Source organism: Euwallacea similis, chromosome 16 (genome assembly GCF_039881205.1).
Source record: "Euwallacea similis isolate ESF13 chromosome 16, ESF131.1, whole genome shotgun sequence".
NCBI classification, from domain to species: Eukaryota; Metazoa; Arthropoda; class Insecta; order Coleoptera; family Curculionidae; genus Euwallacea; species Euwallacea similis.
Genome location: NC_089624.1, coordinates 3,371,884 through 3,387,037, shown reverse-complemented (window position 1 = coordinate 3,387,037; position 15,154 = coordinate 3,371,884). Strand labels below are relative to the sequence as shown.

The window sequence follows — 15,154 nt, the reverse complement described above, 5'->3', positions numbered from 1 at the left end:
TAATACACCCATTATTTTATTTTTCGAAGATTTAGAGTAAAGCATAATTTTAAAACACTCTTTTTAAATAATAGTTTCTAGCTGCGACATATTTTTCTCGGATTACCAAAGGCTTATACATCAATGTACATTTTATGAAAATTAAGAAAATATGTATAAAAGAAAAAAGTCGAAAGAATATTAAATGTGGGCATTCTTTTTAGCCCACCGAGTGCATTAGTGCATTGTCGTTGCTGCACCTATTTGCTAAATGAGATATCAAATGAAGGTATCAGTTTTGTTGTCATAACTAATTGCGAAAACAAATTCGTTTACACGCTGGGTTCAATTAAGAAAATCATCATTTTATTTTCGTCAAATTTAGCAAAAATGTTTGTTAAATTTATACAACATTAATACTCGTGTATTTAAGAATCAAGTGTTCAAATGATTTTTTCTTCGTTCAATGAGTATTTTATTGAATTTGTTCTATTCTAAGTTTTATGTTCTCAGAATCAATATGTTTAATCAAAAATTTCATCTATCTCCTTTTCATCAACTTGTTAATAACCATATGAGGCAATGTCCTTGCAGAGCTTTATTGATTTATATACATAATAGAAATTCAGAATTCACCTTCCATTAGTATCAAATGCTTAAGTATTTCATGACATGTAAATTTTTCATTTCGGACGAAATAAGTGTTCAATTATATATATGTATATATAAGAAATATCTGCAGTTAATTCGGATAACAGCACCTAACACAGATACTTTGTACTACCATTATCTTCTCCATCACCAAAAATAAAAAAAAAAGTTTCAACAATGTATATTTTTAAATAATTTAACAGTAATCAGCAGATAAATTAGGTAAATCTCTTGAATACTACTATATAACGAGTGAGTTACATGAGTGTATTTTAAATATCCATTTAAAACTTACTATTTTACATCAATCACATTATTTAAATACTACCTATCTTACTTACTAGAATCTCAACTAACAATCGCCCTCTTTGCTACTTAATACCATCTTATGTTTTAATCATATCACATTCATTACATTGTTAATGTCGCTAAGGAATGTGTGCTGCTTAACAAGGGCCCTTAAAAGTCAATCTCTTCGTATGAGAAAGAGGGCACTGTGCATTTGGTTGCAGTGATCTCACTGGTACTTCGTTCTGCTTCAGGTCTCGTATCACTAGATTTAGTAAAGTAAGTAGGTTCGTCCTCTTCAGGTTCTTCTATTTTGCAAGAGCCCACCCATTCACTTTCTGGGTCTGAGAAAAGATTTTTGTCATCGAGAATATCTTCTACTGAGTATTCAGAAATGTCTACAGAAGAAGAAATAAAATCATAAGTTGTTTATATGCTATTAATTAGCCTCAGACATTTACCATCATCTAATTGATTATGTGTTAGATCCGCCTCATTATAGTCGTTCCAATTATCATCAAATTCTAAATTTTTGTTAACATCTCTTTCTTGGGGTGTCTGTAACACTGGAGACTCGTCTTCAGTTACGTCAAATATTTCGGTGACTTTAACCTGCACAGCAAAATAGTCATTAATGTTGTATTTACATATCGAGGAGTTTCATAATAGTACCTTATTATTTTCGTCCAAATAATAGTAAGCCATAACCGCCTCATGATCAGACGTAACATGCAATATGTGATCAAAAGTATCATCGTCAATAGTGTCAGTCTTATTAATCGTAAAACTGGGTTTACGTTGTAAGATCTGTTTGGCATTGAATTTGTTTTGTGGATGTGGTTCCAAGGGCAAATCACTACAAAATAGGGAACATTTTATTGTTTGCAGGATAGTAAATTAAGCAACAGTTGAAACGTTATAAGTGAAATTTAAGGTCAATTTTAAGACCAGATTTCCCTAGAACGACTGATTTTGACGAATAAACTGTTTGAATTTTTAAACAAAAACATATTCAGACCATATCAGGTTCTATAGAACTGTTATTTTACCGAAAATGTTGACTTTTTTACATTTTTGCTTGATACGTGCTTTAAGCAATATTTATATTCCCGCTCTCATGATGAGTTTATGCAACAGCACTATAGTAACCTGTCTATCGATCAGAAATGAATAAAGAGCACGCCAGATATTCAAAGAAAAATTAAATTTCGAGATTAATGAAGTAATTATGTGATGGACTCTCGAACAACTGTTGGACATGTTTGTTAATCAGTAATGACAAAGATGTTGCATTCAAATTTTTTAGTAAATATTTTTCAAAATCCTCCATTATTCTTCTGGCAGTAAACATATCAGAGTAAACAGAAGAGTCAAAAATTCGGTCATTTTGGTAAAATCTAATTTTTACGTTGACCTTAAATTTTGTTTACAACAATTAATTGTTGCTTATTTTAGTAACGAAGTCCGTCTCTTTCTCTCTTTGTCTATCCATATTGTTATCATCGCCAGGAACAAAGGATGCAACGTTCCTATATTTATTTAATGCGAATAACATGAAACAATAAGTTTTATCTAGCTAATTAACCTTTGACCAAATTACATCATCGATTCATAAGGAATTACATTTTATCGCAAAAAAAATTGCGTTCATTGCTTCTTACCTGTTGTCTAAATTAAGTGTGAAGTTCAAGTTCATTTTGTTGTTTTCTACAAAATCATTTTCTTGCTCGTTAGTATTATCTAGAAATCATAACAATATAATAGAGTAAATGTTCTACATAATATGGTTTTTAACTTACTGCCTCCATACTCGGTTATAGCTAACTGGCAAGTAATTTTGGCGCTAATTTGTTGCCTTTTCCTATTGACTTTGCTGAGAACATTTGAAACTTCATCCAGGAGAACCCTACTCACATCCCATAGAAAATTACCCACGTGGGGCGCTGTGGCCATTACTCTACGAAAGAAGAGTTTAGTTAAATTTTTTTCGATCAAGTTAGGGGTCATCGGGAGCCATAATCATTCAGATAACATAGACTAGGAAATGACAGAACACACAATCAGTTTTGGTGAAGATTTTGCTATACAGTGACCAGATGACCCCAATATGGAAGAGGATGAACTAAATCGTATTAGGGCCGTTTACACCAAGCAATTTTTCAGTCTACTAGAAGTAAAAGCTTCTCTAAATAAAAATTAATACGGCGTCCATTTTTCAAGTAAATTTTTTGATGTGTTGAATTTCTGTTTATTATTCGTGTCCTTGTTAGAAACCTGAAACTTTGTATGCGATTTTAGTTGCTGGAAAACGGCATCAACTCTTTAAAAAATGGTTTTTAAAAATAAACATATGAAAATTGGTTATTTAAGAGTAACTTAACTTCAACTATTGTATATAAATTGCTGGGTAGAAACGGTATTAGTCACCTTTCACCATGATTATCATGCGTCATGCTTGGAGGTTGTCCAAAAGATTCATGCGATGCAACTAAGGCTTGACAAGGTTGATGTTGATACAAATGGCATTCGGACTCTTGGCCGACGAAATGAAGCAATTCTAACGTAGTTTTGTTACGAAACACTATTCTACGAGTTACTTTTGGAGTCAAAATTTGTAACCTACAAAGATAGTGCATGCGAAAACCTACTTTAAGAACTGTTGAGGAATATATCGAGCCAATTTAATTATTCTTAAGGGGTTGAGATTATTGTCTTGTTAATAATATTTTTCCCTTCACATCACACGTACATTCACAATGATTTAAGGACAGTACTTACTTTGTGAATGTGGCGTACATGATGTCTGCTGGTAACGTGTATGGTAAACTTAACACCGACAAAAGCTTCATACCTCTGTGCTTGAATATCCAGTTGAGAACTCCCTTGTTTGCTGTTTCTATTACATCTTGAAAGACGTTCAACACTGTGTCAGGTACGTTTGAAACTAATGCTTCCTGTAGAAGAAATGAGATCTGAGAGATTTATTCAAAAATGTAGTTACTTTGTTTTGAATCAATTTACTAGTTATCCTTTAAGGCCCAAAATGTGAAGAAAAAAAACAAATCTATCTGTAGGTAGGTACCTATTAAACTAATAAATAAACACATAAAATAAAATTTGAGGATGTTCAATAAAAAATTAATTAAAAAAATGAGTGTTACAATAATAAGATCTCAAAACTATTGGGGCTATGAGATATAGTTGGATGGGGATGTTGAAAATTATTAATATTTGTATATAAATATTTAATTGTTTAGAAGTGTTTTTATCTAAATATTTTGTACACGCTGGTTGGCATATTATCTTCATCCACATATTTTTTCTGCAAAAATATTACAATTTCACTAACTTTGTCTTATACAACAGCTGACAGTTTTGAATATACAGGGTGTCAAAGATCTTTTTTTTTTAATTTTGCTTACAGCTGTGACAGTTTTTGAGATATTTAAATGAAATTTTGATTTGTGGATATTAATTTAGGTTTACTCGTGAAGTCATTACCAGAATTCACATCTTGATCATGTTTTTACTGTGCTATTTTATAAGTGTCTTTTCAACACAAGTCATTTTGTATTTCGTTTTTGATGTTGAAATTTGTATAAAATATAAAGATGTCTCCTTTTTCACCTTGAATAAGCTGAACCGTTGATAGTGCTTCTTATCTATAACTCGCTTTTTCCATACACAACTCGAACATTTTTACAAGTTATAATACAGGGTGTTTAAAATCAATAGGCATTTTTGAGCTTTCAAAAGAAAATAAAGAGAATTTCATTGCTTTTATAAAACTAAAAATGGTAGTAGGGTTTCTTAAGGAGAATCGCCTTTTCCCCATATAATATGTATATATGTATGTATGTATCGTCAAATTTTGCAATATACAGCGTCTATTACTAGCAATTATTAATTCGCCATTTACAAAATTTGAAAATTCTAAGTAAAAAGTGATTTTCTTGGCTGCGAAGTAAACTTATAACTGCTTAAAACAGAAAAGTTAAATCATCATTTGCCTCTGCTACTGGAGAATTGCATCCTTTTGCCTTGCATCATTTTAGAATAAAAAATTATCATATATAACTAAATGGGTAATTTTCCAATAACATGTCTAATTGCTTACTAAACATCTTGAACCGATAAAGAATTATAACATCTGTCCAATTAAAACTGCGTGGGAGATAGATTTCTTTTATTAATCACTAACTTAACCGAAGTTCCTAGAATGTTGCAAATTGTTTTGTCTAGTCCTGGATAAAAAAGTATTTTACTCCTTAATTGCATAGTAACAAATCATCATTATCCTGTTATCTCAAAACCTGTCTCAATTGGTAGTACGTATAAAATGAACTTTACTCAGTTGAAACTACTTTGTGTCATTTTAATGAATTCTCTTTGTTCAGTTTTCAATATAATTTATGATGACCTGAGCGTACTGCCACGATTATTTATTAAAAAAGATCACTAATTCACTCATATACATAAATGATATTTTCTATACTGACCTGCCTATGCGTCTTGCAATCTTTACATTGAGGATCGAATACCAAATGTTCATCCACAGAATCCGAAACTACGAAAGTAGACTGTACTGCAAGGCATTTTGTGCAGTTTATAAGGTTGTTTCTATGTAAAAACCTAAGTGCGTCATCAAATCCTTGTTTGCACATATTCGCCAAAGTTTCTGGATGTGGAGGGAATAAAATTCGGACCATCCTGTATATGTTGTGTTTTGACAGTTCTATACTGGTATTTGCAACGTTAATCTGAAATATTATGGAGTATTGTAGATTTCGAAAGAAGGTTAGAAAAAAGTCTTACGTGAAATAATTGTGAACTATCATCCCTGGGACATATATCACTTTCCCCGCAAAAGGGGCTAACTGTAATGGTATTTTCGTCTAATGTAGGAAGATTGTCACTATATCCTCCATCCATGTAACGAGTCCCTTTAAATTTGGGGGGAAATAGGCCTGAGAAAAAGGGTATAAATGCTGAGGCGAGAAGGGCCTGTATTAATTCTTCTCTGGTGTCAAATTGGGAGACGATTACGTTTTTGCCTGGAAATAAACAATGCTGTTATGTACATAAGTTGTTAACGTATAAAGCGGGAAGTATGTTAGAAAAAATTCGATAAAAGATTGAGCAAGGACAACAATACGAGACCTCAAAACGAGCCTGACCCCCTTGATTATCTGCAACAGCTTCCAGCAATGTATGTGCGTCATAGGTGGTGTGATAATAATATGGCTCTTTGTTGAAATTTCTAGTTAAATAAATAAATAAAAAATCTGGGATTTAGATTTAGAATTTGATTTTTAAAGAGCTTGACTAATTTTGCTTAAAGTTTGCGATAAGGAATTATTTCATCGTTGCACCAAGAGGTTCCATAAATTGTATTGTATATTTCTTAGTTCGTATTGTAGTCTGGGAATCTTAGACTCCGTATGTACAAAGCTGGTCTACAGAGTAAATAATTCACATTTTATGGAGGCACAATTTTGCCCCATTTTATGAGGGCACAAGTTTGCTCCTGAAAAATGTTGATTTATGAGTAATTGTTATATCAAAATAACTCGAAATAGGTCACATGGTACATGTTCAGTAATGGTTTACATCCAAATTGGCAATATACAGAGCAAATATAATATAAGTACTAATATTTGTCTTCACAAGTTACTCTGTATATTTCTCCTAATATGAGATTTTTTATTAATAGTTCTAACTATTTTAGGGTTTCGAGAATTGACCCAAAGGGCAATTGTTATTGCTTAGGGTTACCCTCTATATTGTCAAATTTTCAATCTATGAGGTGTGTTAGAAATGTATTACTGAATGTATCTAATTATTCTCGAGCTCCAAAAATTTTAAAAGAGTAGCTTTTGTGACTTAATACCAGATAAAATTAAATACTAGTTATGTTTCATAATTACAATTCCTTTTTTCCACATACGGACTCCGTATATCTTCATATTTGTAATACACCGGATATTTGCCTTTTAAAGTATTCATCGTTCTTGAGTCTTGGAACTTGTAGAAAATATTAATTTTGTTGGTTTTAAATGAGGCAGAAATGTTCGTAAGATTTTTTAGGTATACTTCGTTTTTTTACATATAATATTTTATATAATATTCCTACAAATTTTAAATATACCGGGCGTGTAATAACTATTAAAAGGTCTTACCGTTTTGTTATTATAACTAAGAGATGATGCGCTTTGTGTATGTGAATGAATATTAAATATGTTATTGTGTAAGCTTATCTTTAACGCACAAAGCGAGAAGCGTGGTAGAAAAATGTTGATTTTGAAATTGTTAATTTGGAAAATCTTGTTTCTGTTTTGAACGGAAATTTTATTTTTACGCAATTTAACGAATTTTATTAAATTTTTTTAAGCGGTAACTGCGAAAATCTGCTGAAACAGTTGAAATTGTGAAATAATTTCATGAAGGAGTGCCACAATTTGTGTATTATAATCTGCCTGATTGTGGGCGTTAAGAAAAGGATAGATATCTTGGCCTGAAAAACTGAAATGGGATATGCTGGTGTAGCAGATCTTGTCAAGATAATAATAATCACTGTCAACACAATGATAAAAGAGCGCGTGTTGTTGGACATTTTGAGCAACTAACTCTTTGTTAACAACGGTCTTCGTCCAAGTTTTCATGTTATTGATGTCAGAAAGACAAAACGGGCTTTCAGACGCTTTTTTATACATGAAAAACGGCCCAGACTTTTACGAAAATATGGCTTTTTAACTATTTTTCGATCCAGTTTATTTATAAAATCGAAAATTCTGAAATCTTTAAAAAACTAATATTAAAAATAGATTGCGTGTATGCAACTATAATGAAAATCGAACTTTGAATACAAATAACTACTTCAAGCCAAGCCTGTTTTGATTCGATAAGAGGCCTTGAAAATTGAAGGTGTTGCTAATTAAAGTCATCGTATCATAATTATGTTTTGTTGCAATTTTTTTCTCTGGGATAAATCTCAGTACACTTTTGTCTCCACATCGCTACTATTTTTAATGCTCCAAAACTTACCGTCACAAACCCTGGTTAATGAAATATGTAATTTTCCACTGACCCTCAAATGTGCATCATCAGGGAGGAATTTTTCTAATCCTTGTAGGAGGAGACTGTGAATATTAAACGATGGGTTAAAAGGGCCTAGAGATTTCTTCCTTGCTTCTGTAGCTAGTCGGAGAATGTCGCTTGTTGTTTCACCTGGAAATTAAAAAAAAGTTCTTATGTCATTTGTGTATGATTAATAATAATGTATATTTATTCAGGTGAGGGTTCAACAACATAATTTTGATTTTATATTGACATGTGATTATTAAACAAAGCCGGGGGTCCCTTGTGAATAACAAACAAAATGCCTATTTTATCTCTATTGTCCTATTTAGCTACTGCATACTGACGCGATATTATTTATTTGTTTTCGATATAATTTACATATCTTTATTTTTAAAAAATGTAACAACACAATTCAGCAAAATTGTCAAATTGAGTCATACCCCTCATTAAATCTCCTATTCACTCATGCCATCATTATTAGTTCATGGATGTGCTTCCAATATTTATTTAGTTATTATTGAATTATTGTGAACTATCAAGTAACAGTTCATTAACTTTGCGGTGATAAAGACGTTATACTTTCGAAAAATATCCCTTGCGAAGATCAAATAAAAATGGGGTTTATTATTAACATAATACAACTTCTGTTTACCATTCCTTGATGATAACGACTGCACAACAAAAATAATTACCGCTAAATGTAGTCAATGCACATATGGATAATATATTTTTGTGTATGGTTGTGGTGGACTTTTAGACATTTGGGAAATAAATACTTACATATTAGATCTTGACTATGAATACTATTCCATATGCGAGCAATGATAATAGATACGTAAATTTTACATATAGTAAGTAACAAACATTATCTTGAAAGCATGCATCAGCATTTATGCGTTAAAATTTGAGTATAATGAGGGGTAGACGTAAGAGCTATGGTTTAATTAGTCAATTAAACACAGACATACTTGAGGATATGTTGAGATGGTAAGAGATATACGGTAAGCGAATAAAATAGACTAAAATGTCCTTATGCCAGGTTGTTCCTGAAACAAAGGGAGCCTTTAATATAAAAATTAGATCTTTTAGTATTATCATGCTCTTTAAAAATCGTTTTATTATTTATTTTACGTAATGATTCTAGTGTAGTATTCACAGATTTTATATTTGGCTATCTACACATTATCTTTAATAACACCTTCCTGGTGCACTCGACTAATTCAGATCACAAATCAATTCTGTAAGTCTTACATGAAGACCCTGAAAATGCAACAACTGGCACCTTAAAACATCCAAAAATTGATAAGTGCCTTCGTAGAGGTCTTGAATATTGCAGCTACAGTGACTCGCATTAATATTCGGACACTATGGTATTTGTGGAAATATTAAGTTTTTTGCTAACTTATTATTAAGTAACAGTATTTATTGCGTAATCATTAGTTACAACCATGTTTCTAGTATATGTAAATACATTTTTGATCTTTGAAATTAAATTATATACAAAGATACTAGCGAACAAAGAAAACAAGGCATAATTTTACTGTCGCAAAAATATTCGGACACATACCAGGAACATAATATTTGTGAGGAAAATTAATATAAACAAAAAACATATAAACAAATTAATACTTCGTATGATTGCCTTTATATTGTATAACTTGTTCTAGCCGTTTTGGCATGTTTTCAATTATTTTTTTTATGTAATCTTCAGGTATGCGATGCCATTCTTCAACTGATCGTTGTTTTAACTCGTTTTTGGAGTTGATTGGCTTACTATGGACTTTGCGGTCTAAAAATTCCCATAGATTTTCTATGGGGTTGAGATCAGGTGATTGTGCAGGAGGATTTAATACTTTAGGACAATTATATAATAAATACTCTTGGACTAAACGCGACTTATGTTTTGGATCGTTGTCCTGGTAAAATTTAAAATTGTCGCGTATACCTAATTTTTCAGCACTTTTTAATAAATTTTGTTTTAAAAGATCCAAGTACATAACTTTATTTAAATTTCCTTCAATAAATACTAATTCGCCTACTCCTGCAGCTGAGATGCAGCCCCAAACCACTATACTCCCTCCGCCGTGTTTCACAGTAGGCCTGAGATTATTAATTTTTAGCTCTTCATTCTTTTTGCGCCATACCATTTTGCGACCATCGGATCCAAAAATGTTGAATTTTTTTTCGTCAGCAAATATAACGCTTTCCCAGTATGTTTTCTGTTTCACAACGAATTCATGAGCAAAGGCGAGACGTTTCTTGCGATTGACTTCCGATATGTATGGCTTTCTTCGGGCTACTCTTCCGTTGTACCCGTCTTTTTTTAATAATCGCCGAATTGTGTCAGAATGCACTTTTTTGTTACTGTACTCTAGTAAATCAGCTGTCAATTTAGGAGCACTCAGTCCAGGGTTTATTTTAATTTGTTTAATAATTTTACGCCTTTCACGTTCATCAATAAGTTTCGGTCGTCCTTTTTGCGGAATTGATTCAATACGATCTTCTTGAACAAATCTTCTAATTATATCACCAACTGTACTTTTACTTACACTTAACAAATTACCGATTTCTCGATAAGATCTGCCTTTAGCGTGATGAAAAATAATTAATTGTCGTACGTCAAAAGAAATATTTTTGCCTTTTCGCCCCATAATATGAATTTTAGTAAGTTATAAGTTTGCCTTCAACGCTAACTTCTAACCTGAACTAACAAGAAAATTGAGTCTTGGATGCATCTCTAATCTTTTACGATCATAAAAAAGTCTGTATACAGTGTTTTTCTATTATTTTTTACCTGCATTGCACCGCACCGCATTCCGTGTCCGAATATTTTTGCGATAGTAAAATGATGCCTTGTTTTCTTTGTTCGATAGTATCTTTGTATATAATTTAATTTCAAAGATCAAAAATGTATTTACATATACTAGAAACATGGTTGTAACTAATGATTACGCAATAAATACTGTTATTTAATAATAAGTTAGCAAAAAACTTAATATTTCCACAAATACCATAGTGTCCGAATATTAATGTGAGTCACTGTATGTTCAGTTACTATTTTCATTGTACCTACTCGTGAAATCATGTGGTAATTAGTATAAAAACTACCTTGACTGTCTCAATTGTACATCTTAAAACATGTAGAAGCGTGAGGATAAGCGAAAAATCATTGCCTTGAATCTGTTAAAAATATTGTGGCATTTGTGTATCTGATAAGCATAGTTTTATGACAACATTGTGTTGTTTTAAAATCGAATTGTATATTATTAATACTGTTATTATTACTTGTTTCAGATCAAATTCAGGTTCTTATTTGAAATAACAAATAGATTGTGAATAGTTAAAATTTTAACAATACTTTTACTTTTGCGTTATACTGAAAATGCGTGCATAGAAAAATACAATCAATTTTGGTAGCAGTGAAGGCTACCATCCTTTTATTTTTTCTATTTCAATTTCTGAAATTTGTATTCATTACTTTTAGTCAGTGGAAGAACTAAAATATCAAATAGAGACATTAATCCAGCGTAAATACCTTGTGAAAAAGAATAGATGATAAGGCATTAATTCATTATGTATTGCATCTTTGTGTGTTCAAAGAAAAAACTTGTTCCTTTCGTACCACAAAATCCGGTGGTAGTGTTTACTTGCTTAGAACGAGAAAAAATTTATATTTGAAATCCGTTAATAATGTTAAAGATCTTGGTAATTATCGCCGTTCGGTAACATAAATAGTAGTAACGTTTGAGTTTGGAGCAATGGACACTTTCGTAATAACGAAAACATTAAAGGAATGTTAAATTAAACATACCAAAATCTCTCTATTATCCTGATAGTTTTCACGTTAATCAAGAAATTCCATAAAAATTTGAAAGTTTACCGTTGAACTTATGCAAATACCGAAACTCACCATTATTATAAAAGATACATTCTTCATTTGCATGAAAATTAATACAAATAATATTATTAAACTTGAAATTATTTTTGAGATGAAAATCGCAACTACATACAAAAATATTAAGTTATATTGGGTGTCTTTAAAAAAATGTTCAATTTTTCTCATATCCCGAATCAGCGATTTTTAATTGTTCTTAGTGGAACGCGCCATAAAGTTCTTGAGAAAATTTTATATAACTTTTATATTTGACACATTTTTTTTTATGTGTGGATATCAGGGCGATTTCGGCCATTGTCCACATAAAGTGTTGGCCGTCTTAAGGAGACATTAAGGCAGACCTTATCAAACCGGTATCAGTGAAATGGGTAGCGAGATGCCGTTCTTTTGTAAAATATCAATTATAGTTTCACTCCAATAACAATGCGGTCTTCCGCTTTATGTGAACTATGGGACAAACTTTTATGCCATCCAGACATGCTATTTCATAGTTTGTAATATGTGTAACTTTGTCTTATACCCATATTCCACGTCGACTGTAGTAAAATTTATTACATATTTTAACTACTTTAACCATGAATTCTACACCCAAAAATAATGTTAGTTTGCTATAGAAATTGCTATATATGTATATATACATTACATATAAAAGTAATATTGTTTTATGTTTGACTTGCACAACTTTCTACTTTAGTATATGGAAAGCAAGATAAATGGTTACGGTTACCAATTATAGGTACTACTATATATGATGGTGAACTTATGTTTAGATGATTTCTTAAGGACTGCTGAAACGCGTTCTTTTCGATTTTTTGACATTTAAATGACAAAATATTCATGAGAGAGCTGTAAAAATATTTTAGGTACGAAGAAGACCCTGCGTTTTTGTTATTAGAGATCAATAGAGTTGTTATGTATAATATTTAATAATTCTATTTTTAGATAAGTTATTATTTGCTATTGTTCATAACTAAACATAACATACCCAGTGGCAAATCCAGTAACAAACAACAAGCAGCAATAGCTCCAGCGGACGCTCCTGAGATTTTGTTTAACAATAAATGCGGGGCATATTTCCGAAAACAACAGGCCACCCCAACGTGGTAAATGCCCAAAAAACCGCAACCGGCAAAAGACAGATTCATTGCAGAACTATAAAATATTTTAATTTTTCAGAACGAGTAGAAAATACGTAAAAAGCTATAGTACAGTGCGACGTTACACAACGACTATATGAAGGCGACTACCATCATTCGTTATCATTCGCGAAAGGTACTTCATTTCTCAGGCAGTACAATAACCAACATAAATCGGTTGTCTTTTTCTCGCAAATGGTGATAAAAAGATTAAAACTAGATAACGTACTGCGGGATATTCTGGTTATGGATAAAGAGGGGTAAAGCACTACTTAAATATGACTCAAATAGAACCTGAACCGATTATGTCAATTTTTCTTCACTCTCCTTGACTTGATAAAATTAGACAGTGATGCCTATGCTCTCGACAACTAGGTTTGTCATAAATTTACTTTTGTATTAACTTTGCCATATATCCTAATTTGTAGCCAAATGTCTCCCAAAAGCTTACTTCATCCGTTTGATGTATTTTCAAATTGAAAATATACTATGTAAAAACAAATTATGTGTCTACACTTAAATTTTTAGTGCGTTCTATTATTTATTATAGTCATCTTAGTTTCAAATTATTAATGAGCTGACGATTCATTACTGTAGGATAATTTTCATGGAAAAATTGAAATAAGCCCAAATAGTGGTTAAATTCTTCGTTTCTATGAAAACTAGTCTAATGTGGACGTTAACCGAATATCAAGTTTGACACTTAGTTTGTGTTCCTTCATTTATGAGCCAAGAGTTGGATAATCGTGATATTTGGCAACACAGCGCTCTGCATTTGTTTCGCTGCGGCAAGGTCACTTAAGGAACTGGCAGCAGTACTGTTTTCCAAATTTGATTGGTCGAGAATGGTACTGTGGTTCTCATTTAAAAGGGCTCGTCCTTCTCGGAAGCAATTTTCAAATTTATCGGTTTATTTTGGGAAATGGTCAAGGTCATGAAAGCATTTTGCAAGGTCTCTCTTTCGACGAATATAGTAAAAATAATTATTTGCTGTCTACTCTTTCCTCCACTATTGTGATCCCTAATTGCCTTATATTTATTTATGCTTGATTATAAAGCTGGTTTATACAGGGCATATTGCATAACATAATGCATAATATGGAAAGCTGGTTGTATGGATACACCTATTATCATACTTATAGAGTGTATAGCATATACGAATACATAACACATAATATAGAATGTTCATAACTTTTTAACTTTCCCTGCTATTCTTATGCTTCTTATTATACGTTATGCGCTGTGTAATATACCCTTATGTAACGCCCACGAACATTACCACTTTTTAGGTAATATACCCTGCCTGGCTAGATTGTAGTACCAATTATCCTAAATAAGATTTTTCCTGTATAAGAAAATTTTGTATTATTTTTTTATAATAAACTGACGTTTTTCATTGTGAAAACAAGAGTTTAAGTACGTTCAAGTTTTTTTTTGTAAAATGTCTAAAGACCTCTTTGTCGAATTGTGGCGTTGACGTTCACTTCGCTAACAGAATTTCTTCATTTTGTAACTTGGTTAAAGCGTTTTATTACTTAACAGTGAAACAACAGGAACAACTTCGTAAATTGTTTCTGAGTTTGTTGTTCCAAGATCCATTATTGTTGTACAAACCCAGCTTAAATGTACTCTACAGGGTGTTATTTAAGTACGTGGCCAAACTTTAAGGGGTGATTCTTTGGATGGGTCTAAGACGAAAAGTTTATATAAATATAGGTCTAGCAATGTTTCGTTTTCAAGTTACAGGGTGTCAAACTTAAAAAAAAAAGAAGTTTTTTCGTAAAAAACCTAATAAACCTTTAGCCGATTTTGTTGAAATTTAGCATTTACTTATTGTTAGTTTTTTTATTAAAAAAATTGCATACCATTTAAGTGTAGTTTTAATAAATCGTTCCTCTTGTTTGAATTTTTTTAAACTGGTGTAACCCCTATATACGCCACTAGCAAAAAGAGATAAACAATTTCTAGCTTAAAAAATTCTTTTGTATTATATTAAAAACTGTGATCAAGTTTCAACATCATATTTGTACGTGTCTTCTTGTTATTTAGGATATTTTTTTTTATATATAACGATTAAAACAAATTTGACACCATGTATTTTAAAAACGAAGCATTACTGGACCTA

General features: G+C 31.5%; 1 protein-coding gene across 2 annotated transcripts; it reads right to left on the bottom strand.

Annotated features, from left to right (window-relative positions):
* Window positions 1-795: 795 nt before the first annotated feature.
* On the bottom strand, window positions 796-13,182 carry LOC136414196 (1-acylglycerol-3-phosphate O-acyltransferase Pnpla3-like). 2 transcript variants are annotated; one of them, XM_066398070.1, is made up of 11 exons: window positions 12,879-13,182; window positions 7,963-8,145; window positions 5,734-5,972; window positions 5,418-5,678; window positions 3,697-3,872; window positions 3,346-3,537; window positions 2,718-2,875; window positions 2,580-2,658; window positions 1,591-1,774; window positions 1,380-1,530; window positions 796-1,316 (listed from the first exon to the last, which is right to left on the bottom strand). In XM_066398070.1, exons 1-11 carry the CDS (start codon window positions 13,036-13,038, stop codon window positions 1,090-1,092), a joined length of 2,010 nt encoding a protein of 669 aa, XP_066254167.1. In that variant the 5' UTR covers window positions 13,039-13,182; the 3' UTR covers window positions 796-1,089. The 2 variants fall into 2 exon arrangements, with proteins under 2 accessions (XP_066254167.1, XP_066254168.1); XM_066398071.1 differs by lacking the exon at window positions 3,346-3,537 and having other exon boundaries at window positions 12,879-13,167.
* Window positions 13,183-15,154: the final 1,972 nt, after the last annotated feature.

Coding starts and splice junctions, on each gene's coding strand:
- LOC136414196 (XM_066398070.1), bottom strand. CDS start 13,038: ATGAATCTGTCTTTTGCCGGTTGCGGTTTTTTGGGCATTTACCACGTT. Junction 3,538..3,696: donor ATGTACGCCACATTCACAAA/GTAAGTACTGTC, acceptor CTATCTTTGTAG/GTTACAAATTTTGACTCCAA. Junction 1,775..2,579: donor ACACTTAATTTAGACAACAG/GTAAGAAGCAAT, acceptor CCTATTTTGTAG/TGATTTGCCCTTGGAACCAC.